The following is a 17,410-nucleotide window of genomic DNA, read 5'->3' on the forward strand; positions in this document are numbered from 1 at the left end:
ATCCTCTAACTGTAAACATTTCGGAATTCTAATGCAAGCCCTCCTTCCTTGCAGTCTATGAAATATTAATAACAGAAAGACTGGCGACGTTCCTGTGGTGAGATTTTTTTTCCACCCCCCCCCCCCCACCCCCCCAGATGCCGGACTGTTTATATAGCAGCTCTTTGTGAATTTAATTGCCGATTGAGGGGAAAGAGGACACGGGCGCCGAAGCTAACAGCCAGCAGGGAATGTTTCAGCTTCGCAGGAAGGTGTCACAAGTCAAGCCTCCGCATGGTTGATTAGGAGTGCGATAAGCGAGACTCAAAAATGTGTATATTATTGCACATTTTTGTGTGGGAGTTTTTTTCACCACAGTTGTCTGAAGTGACTTAATATGAGGGCTCAGTTGGGTTTTTTGAAATAACAGGGTAAGCTGTGGGAAAGTGGAGCGAGCAGGTTGTTTCTATGCGTAAAGTGAGAAGGTCACAAGCAGTCACATGACATCCAGTTGGCCACTTTCACTGAACACGAACACAATCTGGTCTGAAGCTACTTTTTCTTGTTGAAACGTACATAGAAAGAAAAAAAAAATTAACTCCAGAAAACTCTTGTAGCAATTCAATACTTTTTTCCCCTTTTTTATTAATACTATTATTTAATTATAATTATTTTAACAAGAACATAAAGAAACAAGGTGTACTGTCTCGAAATTCTGGGATTCAATATTTTGAATCACCGGGTACTCCATCTTTCTTCTACATGACAAAAAATGCATATTATGTACATTGAAGACTCTAAAATATGTATTTACTGATCTCCATTATTATAATTTCCTTTGATTGCCGATTGGCTGGGATCTTTATCCTACAATAATAAGGATAATGATTATAATGTTTTAGCAGGGTTCTTAATCAAAAATCCTGCCTTTGCAAAGACAATATTGTCATAGGTATGGATATAGAAACCTAACCTGAAGTTTAGTACAGTGAGACCTCAACTTACGAACTTAATTGTTTCCCAGACAGAGTGTGTAAGGCGAAAAATGTGTATCGAAAAAAAAAATCCCATAGGAAAGCATTAAAATGGGAATAATCTGTTCCCGGGTTTCCATAAAATAAACTTTTCAACTAAATAAGCCTTAAAACTACACACAACATACCTTATTCTATGTATATTAAATGTGCTATTGTATTGTAATGAAAGAAATACACTGCATTGTATCATAAAGTCACTTTATTTACATTTGTGATGGTCATTGATGGCTTGATGGAATGGTGTTGGAGGTCGAAGGTCAAAGGGAATTGCTGTTTGGAAAGAGAGGCACATTACATGAGGACTGTGATTAAAGAAATAAACTGGGCTGTAAAATAAAGTTTTATTTACCTTTTTGATGGTCGTTGATGGCTTATGGAAGGAGAGTCACCTTCCATAAGGACTGTTGGTAACTTAAGCTCTGGTGCTGTTCGGTCGTGTGCTTCCGCCGAAGATCACTCCGCCAGCCGTGGTGGGTGTGTATTATGAAAATAGTGCTTATTATAAGGTTTAATTTTCAGAAATTTGGCGTTTGTAAGGCGAAAAGTTTGTAAGATAAGGTGTTTGTAAGTTGAGGTCTCACTGTATTGAGATTTGAGTTTGCAATGTTGTCCAACTATCCTGCAATTATTTGGTTATTTTTGCCATGCCTTACGAAAAAATAATTGTGGGGGGAGGCTCTAATTACTGAAACCAACCCTTAATTCATAAGTATTACTATATCACATATTATGTTATTTGACACAGGAAAAAAATGAATGTGGTTTTGGAATCAAAACAAATTTGAAAACAAATCTAGAAAAATGTACTTGCACTTCTCGAAAAAAAAAAAAAAAAAAAAAACTTTCATGGAAATGTGTCGGTATGTGGGTTCTCCTGATTTGACCATAATCTCTAGTTGTGGTCAGAGATGAGACTTAATCAACACCACATCTGCTTGTTGCAGCCAAATAATGTGCTCCATTTTGCTTCATGATGTGCTATCGATACCTACTTTTCCTGGTGAAGATGCAGCAAAAAAGGGGCTTGGATGATGTCAGTGTATGACCGAAATGTGTTTGAGAGAGACAGAGTGAGTGTCAACAGGTAATAAGTCTTATTTTTGAAATGGCTCACAGATGTAAAGTACATTCCCCACAGATGAGAGACCCAGCTGAGGCTAATACGACATTTAAAGTGAAGCGTTGGAAAGGAAGATAGCTTTTCTATGCATTAGGCCGTTACCCGCCCTAAACGTGAAGCACAAAGGGAGCTTTCATCCATACGTGTCTGGTGCCCGAACAGCTGAGGTCGACCACCTTTTTGCTCCACACCAGGCCTCATTTCTCCCCACCCGAATAAAGATCCTCTGAAGACTCCTTGTTCTTGTCCTTCTATCTTCATCCCGAGAAGGCTGACCCTCGTGTCCCCCCCCCCCCCCCCCTTTAACAACACACACACACACAACTATACCGTTTTTGTGTCTCCTCTCTATGAACCCCCAGACACAGCTTGTGGCTGTGTGCAGGCATGTGTGTGTGTTTGTGAGTGTGTTTCTCATGGCTAATGTGGAGCAGATGATTTAAGACAGGCCGCCTGACTGGAGGAATTAGAATGATTAATGTAAGGCAAATGTTTGGGTCGAAGCGGGGGTGATGCGTTCAATGTGGCACAGCACGCTGGGAGAGGAGAGCTCAAGATGTTCTGGATAGGCATGGCGCAATTACAAAAGTTGCGGTAGGCTAACGATATGTTGAGTAAAGGGAGTGAAAAGGGGCCACTAAAAAGGACCAAAGGCAAGCATTTATTTTGATTGTAATTTGCTTTTGTGCACGCTACAAAAGTGAACACTGTCAACACCATCTGTTTCTAATCTGGAAGGACGATCATTGAAATGAATATATTTTTAATTCGTCTATTCGTCGAGCCAAACTGCTGCCATCATCGAAGCTTTTACTCCTAAAGTAAAATATAATTAAATTTAATTATAATACAATTTAATTTAATTTAAATATAATACAAGTTTTTTTAAAAAGTGCTATTAATGACATGCGGTGTCACTGAAATAAGAATTCACTCCTGGTGCAGAGAGGAAGTCACTTTCACTTGGTAAACAGCCACAACAGCAAATACTGTCAAGTGTGGGTGGCTATTTCTGTGTAAAACATTTTCGACATCATATTTTCCATAACTGCAGAACGTCAGTTGTTTTTCATAATGGCCCTGAGTGAAAATCATTGTCTTTTTTTGGCCAATCAGACCACAGAATAAAGGAAGGCAAAAGTGTCCAGCCCCACCACCAAAAAACAGCATAGCAAGCACTACAATAAACTCGCATTTGTTTGTGACGTGATCTTTAGCAGTCCTTCTGAAAGTCATTCGTCGTGTCAAAATATAATTAAAGAAATATCTTCATATGGAGAATGGTGAATAAATAGAAAGTACGTGTAATGTAATCATTGTAATTTCGTAGGTCCTTTTGCAGTTTGCTACAGCGGTGGTCCATGGACAGGCTTCACAATCTATTCAAAAACTTTTTTTTTCATTTGTTTTTTTTTTTCTAATTCATTGCTTTGATTTGCGAGCATTTTTACTTGAGAGTGCAAATCTGGTATACAACCACTTTTTGGTGGCCAACTCCTGTTGCTATTTTTTTCTGATTTTGTCAATCATTAAAAAAATCAACTACAAAGATGCCTGAAGATGTTGAATGCACATCTCATTTGAGTTTCATGTCAAACTTCACATAAAACTAGGAGAATTACATGTTGTGTCCGAAAGCAAGCACATAGCTTAGCCTTTAGTCTGCTAGCTTAATGCTAATGCTAACACCTAATGGAAAACATATGTCACTTGATTTTTCTGTTTTCACTCATGCCTCGAGTTCCTGTGTAGTTTGCTCACCATAATCCATCTTCTTCCCGTGTTCCAAAAGCATACATGTTGGGTTCTTTGAAGACTTGTCCACTGGTGCAAATATAATCTCAAGTGTGAATGGTTGTTCGGGATCAGCTCCAGCTCACCAGAGACCCTAACCAGGCCCAAAACTAATGGATGGACAGACAATCAAATACTTGTGGGGATTTTTTTTTTTATTTCTCAGTGACTAATGCACCATGAGCTAATGTTTCTGACATTGTTTTATGACTTACATGAGACTTTGTCATGTTGTGTTCAGACTACAACGTGACGCGTGGCATGACGACGTCAGGGAACACAGACTACCATTGCTGGCCGTCCTACAGCCAGCAAGGCTGCGTGCTGTCCGTCCACGGCGCCGCGGAGGCGGCACACATCTGCAACTCGCACTCACAGTGCACCAGTTTCACTCTGACAGGACAGAAAACGTGGACAGGTCAGTCAAGTTTCCTGCTCACTTCATTTATCTTAACATTTGGACTCTTGTGGCCAAACACTAAAACTAAGTAGGACCTCATAAAAATGGATGATCAATTTGACAAGTATACTACAGACACAAATGCCTTCTGAACAAGGTTGATCGATTCAGCAAACAGAGTAAATTGTTTGAATGATGATTTTAAACTTCTTTCACCATGTGTGAATTGTCAGTTGGAAAGAGGTCATAATTTACATTTTAGCTCATGTAAGCAGTTCAATTAGAATCATTTAGATTTTCTGTTTTCCAATCACTTCCTGCGCCACGCATGTTACATATTTTATTTACAAATGGTATTGTTATGCGAAAACCACACACCATTCTGTTTTAGCATAGCTTCATGACATGCTTTAAAAATACAAAGAATACCGGAAATAAATATTTATTTCCTATTCACAGGTAGGCCATTGGCTACTTTCAGAAGTAGCTTCAGTCTTCTGGTGCCTGATGAAACGTCTGATGTGTATGTGAAGCAGATCGCCGCCGTGTAAATGGTACGCATGGATGGGACTTATATCAAAAACTGTATGCAGCGAACTGATGTGCTCCCAATGATGTGAAGCAAAAAAGCGACACGTTGCGTTAAAATTAAGCGGGTCCCGCTGCGTCCAACGGCGCCCCCAGTTTCGCGGGAGAGTTGTCTCACAACCAAGGTGGGTAAATGTGACTTATTTCTAGGCCTTACGCATATTGCACTCATTTCATGCGTCTGCCAACTCACCGCCTCTGCCAACTGCTACTTCAAGGGATTTCCCTTCAGATACAATTAAGGAAAGAGAGCCTTGTGCTTTCTTTTCTTTCCTTTTTTTATGTTGCTACCTAGACTTTATTTGCTGCTTGTTGTGAAGCCAGCTCCCCTGTGGTGGGCTTGTTGGTTAGAAGTCGAGCCGCGGCATCAGCCCAAAAAGCCAGGGGACAAGGAAGGAAAACAAGCTTGTATTCAAGCACAAGCTGATGCGCTGAGGTGCTAAGTGTTTAGTCATGGCTTTTGGGGCTTAGCTGCACTGTGATCTGAATAGGAACTTTAAAACGGCGCTTTTAACATGAGGTTGATGTCTGTTTGTTTGGCTAATGTAGCGTTTGAAGCTACAGCCAGCTTGTTTTAGCATTGGGCAGGAGATAGAATGAAGCGCAACATTTAGTTTGCGTAAAAGGCTACAGCTGGTAACAAATTCCAAATAAACCTACATTCTGCAAGTAATTGGCCTAGCCGAGCATGATGATCTCACACCAGTTTGAGGAAATTGGCATATAACACTAAATCCAATCAGCAACGTATTACTCAGTCTATTGAATAGATCTAACGGCAACACCGAGCAAGTGCCAGGCACCATATGGCACAAGAGTTGGTTGTTGATTATAATCTACCAAATCAATTTGAGCTAATATGACGACTCGTGAGCGCACAATATTTGAAGCTTACACAAGACATTTATTGCTCAGTCTAGAGCACAGGTGTCAAAGTCAAGGCCCGTGGGCCAAATCCGGCCCGCCACATCATTTTTTCGGCCCGCGAAAGCAAATCAGACTTGTTAAATTCCATGATGATTGCTAAAATCTGAGCCAAAATTTCATATTTTTGGATGTCAACCACAATAAAAGTCATTATTCTTGACTTCAGATTTGAAAACGAGTTATTCATTAATTTGCTGTGTGCTCTATATGTAATATTTGAAGGGATTTAAACATTCTAATGGGTTCCCCAAATTCATCATGGCCCTCGAGAGGAAACCATAACTACAATGTGGCCCGCGGCAAAAAATGACTTTGACACCCCTGGTCTAGAGAATAAAAAACTAGTTAGCACAAGGAAGCACATGCAGTTAAAGATGGGATTTTTAGTAGTTAACCTAAACTAGCGTTACGACACTAACTGTTAATTACAATAAAACAAAACAAGCTAATCAAACAGACATTTGAGAGAATGACATTTCTGGGCCTGAAATTTCAAATATTCCAAAACTGTTTTACATGCAACGTTGTTTTTAAGTGATCTTGAAAATGGTTGACTGTAAAAATAGAAAACATCATTGTGAAGTATTTGTGGACTAAAATGATGTTATAACATTTATGCCATTTTCCACAAAGCATATATTGACTGCATTATTCATTCATTCAGCGGGTGTGCATTAAGTATGTCAACAATGTGATGTCATCAACTGCTGCCCTGGCATGCACATTGCAACATTTTTGTCGGTTCACATGAGTACTTTTTTGGGTGCTTTTGTAAAGGAACTGTTGTTTTACTCCCCTTATGAAAACAGCCTAGTGATTTTTTAATAGCATTACAAATATAAATAAATGAAATAATATAAATGACAGACCTTGAGTTGCCAATTTCACTTTGTAAAGAAACACCTTAAATAGAGTATCTATTTTTTTCCTTTACAGAAGCACTAATTTAAAGACCTGTGTGATATGCGACTATAATGGATGTAGTTTTATGCATGTAATGCGCTTTGTGCCAACATTGCGCCAACATGATTTTTTTTTTGTTTTTCCGCGTAATTCAGTTTGTAGCATTTTTCAGCTATGACGTGGCTGTCTCAAAATTCTGAACATATTGAACTTGTTTTTTTTCTGCTAAATACAACCTGCTGTAAAATACCACTTTTTACAGCATAATCATTTCAAATCATTCTATTTTTACAGTGTTTTATCAATGAGTACCTTTATTTTGTCAAGGTTGTCATGATCAAATGTAATTGTACTTACACGATTGTGCTTTTAGAGTTTTATGTGCACCTTGTGGGTGAAACCATTATTTTCAATGGAAAATGAATCACTTGGATTTTTTTTTATACTGCATCAAATGTAACTGCTGGGTTTTATTTTATAAATTTGTACTTAAATTGCATCTGTGCTCATTTTTTTTCTTTATTTTATGAGATTTAACAATAAGTAGCACCTGTGTTTGTGTGTGCGCACGTGCTTGTGTTTGGGGGGCTCTATTGAAGTTTAATTTGTGTGTTTCTTTTTCATGCCCCAATCTTGAATGTGTTTGGCCCGCAAAGTTCCGGAGCTCAGCAGATTTTGCACAATGCTTAAGGAATGCATTGAAATGCCGCGTCATGCTGAGCTCATTATGGGCCTTAATTAATACTAATGTAAATGAGCACACCTACTGCCTCTTTCTCATGGGGTGAGAGAGTTACTGGAAGGCAAAGACACAGTGTTTGCACAAGAATGGGGTTGAGGTTGAGATAAGGGCAAGGTTTGCTGGAGTTTAAACATTCTAGACTCACATCAGTAGATTCCAAACAATTTAAACAGATTATTTTGAAATAATAAAACACAATTTTTACTGAAGTGAAAAAGGTCCGTCTAGTCCACAAATTACACTTTTATAGTGGTGTCAGTGGGAAGGTCAAAGGGTTCTGTTGGCTCCACTTTGGTCCCCGGATGTCTGGACAAAGGAAGTTGAATAGTCAGATTAACATTAAGATAAGCAGGCTTTGATTCGATTAAAAAAAAAGAAAGAAAACTGGATCAACATATTTTAACGAATGAGACTGACTGGTTGCGTGAAATTACTGGAGACCGAGGAAATTTTCAGTCATTGCGACAACAAATAATGAAGATAAAAATATGAGGTGGAAAACTGTTGCTTGCTTTTTAAGCAGTGAAAAAAACTGGCTAATTATTTAAACAATGCACAACAAACTAGCCAGCAGCTATTAAGCACAATGTGGCACATAAAGCTTAATTCGCTGACGACTTTACATGGCATAATAAAACTACAGATGGTTTTCAATCATCATGTGCTCGGCATTCGTTTGTCTGAGATGTTGACGGTTGAGATAGGGAACGTAAGATAGGCTTGTCTGACTTGTTTTTGTTTTGTTTTTGGAAAGCCCTCATCCCTTAATAGTAGCATTGTTATACATGTTCTTGTCTCCTTGGAATGTGCAAAGAGAAGAGGAACGTTGGATTTAGTAGCAAAGACATGACACAACGACAAAGTATGTGTTCATAAGAAATTCAATTATGATCCCCGCAAAATCCTAACATCTCTCACTGACTGTACATGAAGACAGTTATAAATAAGATGGCCGACAATGCAACAGAGAACGACCGATCCCTTAGCAATGTGTATTTGGAACTGTCGCGGCTTGGAATTCAAGTGGATTTATGTGGGACAGATGTGAAACAGTCTCTTTTCGTCAATGGATGCCTCAGCTTCGTGTTTGCATTCAACACTTAGCTCGTAACAGACGTGCATATTTCACCATAACGTCCCTGATCCACTGGTGAAAAGGACCCATTTATCCTTTCCTTTCATCTAGAACTGCTTCATCCAACAAATAGGGTGCAGAAAGTCCTTAAGATTTAATGACTTGTCTTTTGTGTTGTGTCATGGTATTTGTTATTTAGTTATTTTTTGTTGTTTTGAATTCAAGATGGCGCCGCGAGAGTGTCTGCCTTTACAGGCGGTCCTGTACATATTGTCTTTTTCTACTTCTTCCTTTCATTTCCTCTTCCTTTCATCACTTGCTTCTGTGATAATAAAGGCTAATCCAATCCAATGACAATATAGGACACAGAACCCACGATGAATCGCAAACAATAATGCAAGACTAATAATCACAGATTACGTAGCTTTTCAATCTTCCAAATGTGATGGGTTGCATCTCCACTCTTCACGTTCATTCGTTTGGGCACAGCATTTTCCACATCCCGAGCATCTGGCTCGTACAGATCGGGTCCAACATAAATGTTGCCAAAAGCCTCCTCTTCTTCCAACTCTTCAAACACCTGGATTCCCATGGACAAGTTTAAAAATCGCTTTCTGAATCAATTTCAGACTGGCTTTGTCCACTTTCTATACTAAGCGATGGCATTTTGTTTTTTTATTGAGATGACACTTGCGGTTATACCGATCGACAGGTTTTCACTTCAGGAAAACGATTACTATGTCAAATTTATGAATGAAATACAAAACTATTTTTTATGTTTTATTTTAGTTTGTCCATTGTCACATTACTATATTGATGACATCAATTTCATTTGGGAATTTCAGAAATTAAATCACAGTTGGCCTTTAAGTAAGACTTCAAAAGAGCTGCGATGCTATTGTTTGTTTTATTTTACACAGAGGACGCATAGTTTAAATCAACACTGAACAACAATTGAAAAAATATCGTCATTATGATCACCATAATGATAAGAAAGTATTTTTCACTAGCGTACCTAATTGATACTAGAAGCATACATTTAAAATGGCAGTGAGGCGAGCTGACCAGGCATCTCTGATCGTTTTCACTTTGTGTTCTCAGAGAAATGTGTAGTATTTAAAAAAAACTAACAAAAACAAAGCACGCTGATATATTTTCCAGTAATCAGAGGTGATTTAAGGAAGTGTGCAGCTGCAGTTCATCCTCCTTCACATCAGTGAAAAGAAGAACATTTCTGCCATCTGGTTTGATTTGTCTGTTCTTTTGGGACCAACTGAATGAATGTTCCATCTTTGTGTGCATGCTGCACACTTACATATTTGTCCCATATGGAGCAATTTTTATTAGGGAATGACCAAAATAATATACAAGTTAACGTTGGACTAAAAGTGGTTCTAAAAGAAGGCTTTCATTCAAACTATCAATTTGTCTTTTTTTTTCTTCATGAGGATATCCTTACTGCATTCCTTCATAAGCATCATCCTGTCCTTGTCTTCCTTCCTTTCTTCCTTTCACTTATTCACTGCCATTCACTAATTTAGTCGTGAATTAAAAATATGACGAATGTGTTTTTTTTTTCCATGCTTGGGTGCCGATAAATCGCTGGCCATTGCCTCTGGCCATGTTTTTTCTTTTCCATAAGAGGGCAGCATTTCCCGTTTTTCCATGTTAACGCTTTCTTCCAGCTTCAGCTGTTGTTAAAGTGCTATATAAACCAAGATGTATGTATTGCATTGTATTTTGGACAGCCACCCTCATTTCAAGCTCATATAACTGCAGGCCCATATAATTTAGGAATTAACTCTTTTTTTCTGATGAAAGAAGAGGGTCTAAGGTTTCTTACACTATATTTAATAGTTATGTAGTCCTAAAACTCAATATTCTGTGGGTTCAGGAATTCAAGTGACAATGACAAAAACCCTGGCACTGGAGTGGACACATTTTTGAACATGTCAGGCAGTGAATGAGTTAATAAGTTAATTCAAAAAACGATAATCTATACACTGTATTAGCGATACACTACTTTTCCCCGACTCCGTAAACTCTTAGTCTGGTTTGGGCTTTAAAGGAGACTTGTTTTTACATTCCCTGTTGAATCAGTTTAAGTTTTCCATTTTCTCCTAGCGGTGTTTATTTAGTTGCGCGGGGCTTTTACGCTTCAGCGGCTTCAAGCCTTTCTCTGTTTTGATATGAAAGTCGCTTTTATACTGTGGAAGTTTTCAGTTTTGCTCAGCGGTCAAATACATTCATCAGAACATGGTAGTACTGTTTGTGTGTGGCACAGTGTTCCTCTGTATTTTTTTCACTGTGTAATTGACAAGCTCTTTTATAATGTTCAAAGAAAGAGAAGGAGGAGAAAGTCTGTTTTTTTCTCAATGCCGAAGACCTCCGCTTCTGTTTTTTTAGGTTTCTAGTTTCACCTTACTTTTTTTCCGTCGAGTTTTATTCATGACCTCCATCTGGAAATAATATGCGTTCATGAAAACAAACCATCAGCAATTTTAGGGAAGAGTTGCATGTGTGTGGATGCGTGCATGCGTGGGTGTTTGCATCGTTTGTGTACTTGTGTGAATGTTCAAGAGGGGACATTAGAGCCGCTTATGCACGTTTAACATTGTAACATTAGATCATTACACACTGTGTGTAACCCCACCACCCTCCCATGACGTTGTTCTGTATAAATGACACCAACATGGAATGCAGGGAAGATGTCGTCGTAGTGATATTACAACCTAGTGATATCATAGTATCCTAAGCCTCTTTCTCACACAAATACTGTCACAACGGAAGACCTCCAATATTTCCACCTTTGTATTTTTACACAAGGCCCAGTGAAAACCAGGTCAAGTGGGAAAAGTTACATTTTCCCAACACTTCACATAGCAATCCGCCTCACCGTCTCAACGACATTGACTATTTATGGTTATCATCAGAAAATAGCCAGAAACACTCAGCTCCCATTCGGTCTGACCACATAATGAGTGTAAACCTGTCAATATTTCACACATTTATCCCTGAAATGTAGCTTTATATCCATCCCATTTTTTACACTGATAGTGTTTTGAGACAGACACAGAATTGGGACATAAAGTTGGCCCAGGGAAATTTCTAGCTTCGGGGGTTGTCTACCGCGTGATTCTGAGGATTGGAGTTTGAAGCTAGACTTCCTGTGTGGAATTAGAATTTTCTTCCAGCACTTGCGCTCGGTTTTCTTCGGGTACTCCTACCTCATTCTTCATTCCACAGAACTGCACATGAAGTTAATCGAAAACTCGAAACTGTCCTTTTTTTTCTCTGTATGCACTTTATGTGTCCGCAAGGGCATCTGACGTAAAAGCATGACCAAAACAAACATATAAATCAAACCTCTGAAGATGGAGCACACTGATTCGCTGTGGCGACCCCTGCAAGGAAAAGCCCAAAGGAAAAGAAGAAGATGCACTTTATCAGTGTCTGAAACAACGTCTGCCCCGATGCCCGGGGCGTGCAACTTTTACGTCGGGCGTACAACTTACAGAACGTCTACACGCGGGTGGCCGACAACTTTTCCAAGAAAAAAAACGGAAATATTTTTTTTTCAAATCAAACTTTGCTTTATTGAATAAAGCAAACGTTTGAATGAAGATTTCGAAATCGGAATACATTTTTTTTTTTTTGAAATCTTCGTTTGTTTTGGAAATTTCGGTTCGTTTGGCAATTTGCATACTCGACACGGCAGCCAATCAGAAGCCTGCTTTCTGCTTTCGGACTTTCCCGGAAGCAGGCCAATTACATGATCGGCTGCGAACTTGCGGGAGGCCGATACCCAAGTAAACACAACAGTTGTCAGTGAGTGCGATCAATGTTTTGTAATTGTATTATGTTCATCCTGTCTACTTGACATCTAATTTAAACCAGATTATTTTCTTACAGACAGTGTATTTTAGGTGCTCGATTACCTGACATGTTGAAACATGTCAGGTAGTCGAACACCTAAAATACACTGTCTGTAAAAAAAAGAATCTGGTTTAAATTAAATTAAATTGTCTTGTAAGTGTATGCCTTTCCTTTTCGGTTTTGATGAATTCAAGTATTCGCGTTTTAGTACAATGGTGATATCGTGTGTGGTTGTTGGCTGTACGAACCATTTTGTGAATGGATCCAGGTTAAAATTTTACCGAATACCGAACACTGTAGAAAACAAAACGGTTCGTTTGGCAATTTGCATACTCGACACGGCAGCCAATCAGAAGCCTGCTTCATGCTTAGGACTTTCCTGAGCATTATAAGGTCTTTCATTTGCATCTCATTTTCCAATTCCCGAATAAAGTCGGGAATGGCAGTGAATGGGATAAGATCCCTTCCGGGTAAATTTAATATACAGACTGCCATATATTTTGAATACCACAACCATAGAACCAAATCACACACACGCAAGCACGCAAAAAGAGATGCCAGAATCAAAGGGACTACAAACGGTGTGCCACCTCTTGAGCTTGATGGCTTTGGTACGGTGCTTTGCTCAAGAGTACCTCAACAGTACCCAGGAAAAGGCAAGCATCTGTCCAACAAGTACTAACAGGCATTTACAGTATATTTTTATGCAGCGTTTCTTAATCCGTCACCCTCTCGTTCCAAAGCCAAAGTCTTACGGATGACCGATGGCTGCCCCTTTCATGAAGAAAATTGATAAGTGTATGGTCTTAATCCCCTTCATGTAGAAAAGCCCAATGGCTGAAAAATGACAGCTTTTCTCGTTGTATAAAACAGGCCATTGTTGGTTCAGGGTGAAAGATGCTTGACTGAGCAAAGCAGCAAAGCCTCCAACATCCTCCCTCTAAACCTCATTGCAATGCACATGTGCTCAGTCTACATTCTTTGATTCCAGCGCAAAGTTATTCATGAAAATATTTCAAACACAGCTGTGGGGAGAAATGATGTGTTAGGCAAATCTTTGGCAAATGCTTTAACACTGGGTCACGTTAAAAATATGCACTCAAAGCTGGTACAGTCCTCCGAGGAAAGAAGATCTGGCTTGTGTCGAAGGGGCTTGCGACCGTGTGAGAGGAGAGATAGAACAGATATTCACTCAAGTCAGGTCTTACCGAACAATTCCTTGCCTGTCTGGAGGCAGGCTGGTCACACCTGAGAGCCTCTGTAGAACAGCTGGGCGTGTGTGTGTGTGTGTGTGTGTGTGTGTGTGTGTGTGTGTGTGTGTGTGTGTGTGTGTGTGTGTGTGTGTGTGTGTGTGTGTGTGTGTGTGTGTGTGTGTGTGTGTGTGTGTGTGTGTGTGTGTGTGTGTGTGTGTGTGTGTGTGTGTGTGTGTGTGTGTGTGTGTGTGCGTGCGTGTGTGTGTCCACCCTGACCCTGCAAGCACAGCCGCCTCTAAGTGCACATGCAGGTCATTGTCTGTATATCTAACTAACTATTTGTCAGTCTGCCTGGAGCCGATACAATCTCTTTTAAAGCTATAATGGCTTTACCAGGCCCCGAAGGAGGCTGTGAGCAACGGACAAGCAGAGTGTGATGAGACATTTCTCTGCCTTGCGTAGTGGTGTGAGTGGTGGTTGGATCATTTCTAAAAGCCCCAAAGTTAACCCCAGTGCAAAGGTTGATGCCTGCCATGAAACCCACATTGCCCTCGGAAAGGGGTAACGGCAGTGTATCGTATCCAGTGACATTGGCCAGGAACCAGTGAAAAAATATGATTTAGGAAAGTGGTCAATATTACCCAGGACAATAACGTCAAATTTAGAGTGATAAATATTATTCATTAAAATCTTGTAAATTTTACCCAATAATTATATACAATACAACACATATTGATTTCTTTAGCGCTTTAACAACAGCTGAAGCTGTAACTAAGCACTTAACATGGACAACTATCCTGTACAGGAAACAAAAGAGTCACAAAGATAGTAGAAAGCACCATCGAGTAATAGATTGAAGAAAGGAGAAATAAGGCCGGAATCAACTAACAGCCTGGGTTATGACAAATTAGATTTTTTTCCCCTAAGTGATCTTTATTTTTGCTGCTAAAAAAAGGTCACCCTGTGGGTTATACACAATTAGTCACGATCACCATGCAGCCCAGATAAATATGTCGGTAAAGTTTTTCCTGTCTTAAATAAAAGGAAATTTGCACTGCTCACACATAATACAGTTCAAGTACCTTATGCAACCAATGGAAACTTCTTTTATGTATGAATTTACTCCATAAGTTTAACAATTTAGAGCCACTTTGAATGTGAATGTAAACCATGTAGTTTGGATAAAGTACCTTAATTACATAAATTGAGTAAAGTTTACTTTTCATTTTATTGGGCTGAGAGGATTTTAGTTACATAAAATTTTAAGTAAAGCATGGTTATGGAATGAAATAAAGTCCTAAATCAAAGTATGACTATCTGAATTTTTAATAACAGAAAATTATTGTTCACTAGTGAATCCACGGAAAATTAGATTTCAAAGAGTACTTGCGCACACTGTTTATGATGTCATTACTTTTGCAGAATTACATGAGCTAATGGATTTCTTTTCAAATGTTGACTAATAACCTATTGCACACATAAATACATTACTTCTATTGAAGATGTTTTTGCGCCACAAATCATGAAATGACACAACCCGAGGCCCAACAGAGGATGTACTTCCTGAGGCTGCTGAAGAAGCTCGGCCTGCCACAGAAGGTGCGACGACATTTGTACATGGCAGTCTTCGAACAATTCTGTGTTCGTCCATCACAGTTTTGTTCGGGGCCACCACAAAAATTGACAAAATCTGACTTGAAGAGAAAGTTAGCTCAACGAAAAAAAATCCTTTGCACCGCCCTACCCACTCCCGAGGACTTGCACACTGCGAGAATCAAGACAAGAGCGTGGAAAATCCGACTGGACCCTCCACACCCTACCCACCACCTTTTCCAGCGATTCCCAAGATTGATTCAGGTAGGCACTACCAAATACCGATCCATGCACACAAAATCCAGCAGACATTTAAACAGATTCGTCCCCCAAGCCTTTAACTCTCTAAACCAGTGACGTGCAGTCAGTGGAGGCAGGCGAGGCAGTGCCTCACCTGTCATCATGGAAAGCTGTCAAGGAAATATCAAATGAAAAAATAAATTAAACAGTTAGATGTATTTAGTGATTTGTACTTTAAAGTTCTTGTCCATTTAACTTCACCGTTTTAGGATTTTTTTCAAAATCGCTGAATTTTCACATTTACCGTTCAAATACTAAGTAGAGACGAGCGGTGATGTCATTGATGACGTCAGTGCCTCACCAGTCATGAACCTCACCGCACGTCACTCCTATAAACAGTCCCCCAAATATAACTGTATAGTGCCTCTTTGTAATGTTGCACAACCCTGCAGAACAGCATCCCGTTATAATCATTGTAGCTGCAGTTGTGTACTAACTTGAACAACTGTCTGCTTGATACTTTGCACATTGTCTCACAGTTGTTCCAGAGAAGTACCATTTAGATTAAGGAATTCGATTATACTAGATTAGATTAGCCTTTATTAGTGTCCTCCATTATTCGTCATGTCTTTTTTATCATGATACTAGTGCAGCGTGTTCTACCGAAGACAAATTACTTGTGTGTTCTACATACTTGGCCACAGCGCTCATATCTCAAGTTTGTGCACACAAGTGAAACCAATCAAGAAAAAAACATATTGAATCACAAAAAAACTGATATTTGTGGCCAATCATATCTCAATGCCCTCATGTATTTCCAAGCAAAGCCCGATTCTTCTTGAAAATTCGGGTTAAATTCCAAACAATGTGACATCAAAGTTATTTCGCTTTTGCTGTGGTTCCACTGCAATTACTCCGTTTACCCAGCTGCAATAGCTTTACAGCACATTTGAGTAAAAACAACCCCCCGCCCAAAAAAGGCCTAAAAATAGTTTGATTTTATGTTTAGTCTTACTCCAGTGTCTGTGTTTGTATAAATTGGTCCTGCAGCCACACTGTGGTCATAGCGCGATCCTTTCTGGTTGCGAGATTCACATATGTATGTGCTGCTGTCTCACATCCCCCTATCACGGCTCTTCAATAACCCCAATTGCCCCCCTCAAAAAACAAGCTTTTGAAGCTCCTCCGCAGTCCATCCATCATACCTAACCAAGCATGGGATTGTCTCTATTTCACCCCACCCATGTATTTCTCTTTCCTGGCAAATGTCCTCCTCTCCATGCAGGCCAAAACCCTCAATAGCCTTGCTATTAATTTAAGCCTTCACCACTACTGCTAAACGTTTCCATTTCATACATAATTCCAACCTTCCACTAGTGTCCTGCTCCTCCTCCTCTCAGCTACTCTTCTCCAACTTTGTTTTTTTCATCCTATTCTTGTAAACGCTCACAACTTCTGTGGAGCATCTGGAGTCCCCCCCCCCCCTTTCTGGGACCTGAGGGCAGTGCCTGTTGAGGATCAAGAGTGTGTGTGTGTGTGTGTGTGTGTGTGTGTGTGTGTGTGCGCGTGTGTGTGTGTGTGTGTGTGTGTGTGTGTGTGTGTGTGTGTGTGTGTGTGTGTGTGTGTGTTTACGCGCGTGCGCACGCGCCTGTGCGCGTCCGCCACTGCTGTTCAAATCAAAGTGCCTTTTGTTGCGTGCTCTGGAATCCCCTCTGTCACACCTCGGCCTTTTCTCATGTTGGGGTGGGGGGAAGGGAAACTCTTGCTACCCAACCAAACGGGAACTTCCTCCTCCACAGTTAATCTACTAGAAATACATCCTGTGAACCCCCTCTGAGGTACAGAACTCCACCCAAAATGCATCAAGTGGATTCTGGAGCGTCTTCAAAAGCCACAAAATTCATTTTCTGTCCAAGGATCCAAATTTGGGTCTTGGCTTATGG

At 39.8% G+C, this 17,410-nt stretch overlaps 1 protein-coding gene across 2 annotated transcripts in view; it reads left to right on the forward strand.

Moving 5' to 3' along the window:
* Positions 1 to 8,076, forward strand: part of pkdccb (protein kinase domain containing, cytoplasmic b) — a 20,548-nt gene extending 12,472 nt beyond the window's left edge. Inside the window, exons 6-7 of one of the 2 annotated variants that reach the window (XM_089005010.1) lie at positions 4,172 to 4,348; positions 4,867 to 8,076. In XM_089005010.1, coding sequence (XP_088861136.1) covers positions 4,172 to 4,348; positions 4,867 to 4,931 — 242 coding nt within the window. In that variant the 3' untranslated portion in view covers positions 4,932 to 8,076. Of the gene's footprint in view, positions 1 to 4,171; positions 4,349 to 4,789 lie in introns of both variants that reach the window. The other variant, XM_089005009.1, reaches the window with a different exon arrangement.
* The last annotated feature ends 9,334 nt before the right edge of the window (positions 8,077 to 17,410 follow it).

The sequence above is a fragment of the Hippocampus bargibanti genome, linkage group LG09 (genome assembly GCF_051943395.1).
Source record: "Hippocampus bargibanti isolate YZ-2025 linkage group LG09, ASM5194339v1, whole genome shotgun sequence".
Classification (NCBI taxonomy): Eukaryota; Metazoa; Chordata; class Actinopteri; order Syngnathiformes; family Syngnathidae; genus Hippocampus; species Hippocampus bargibanti.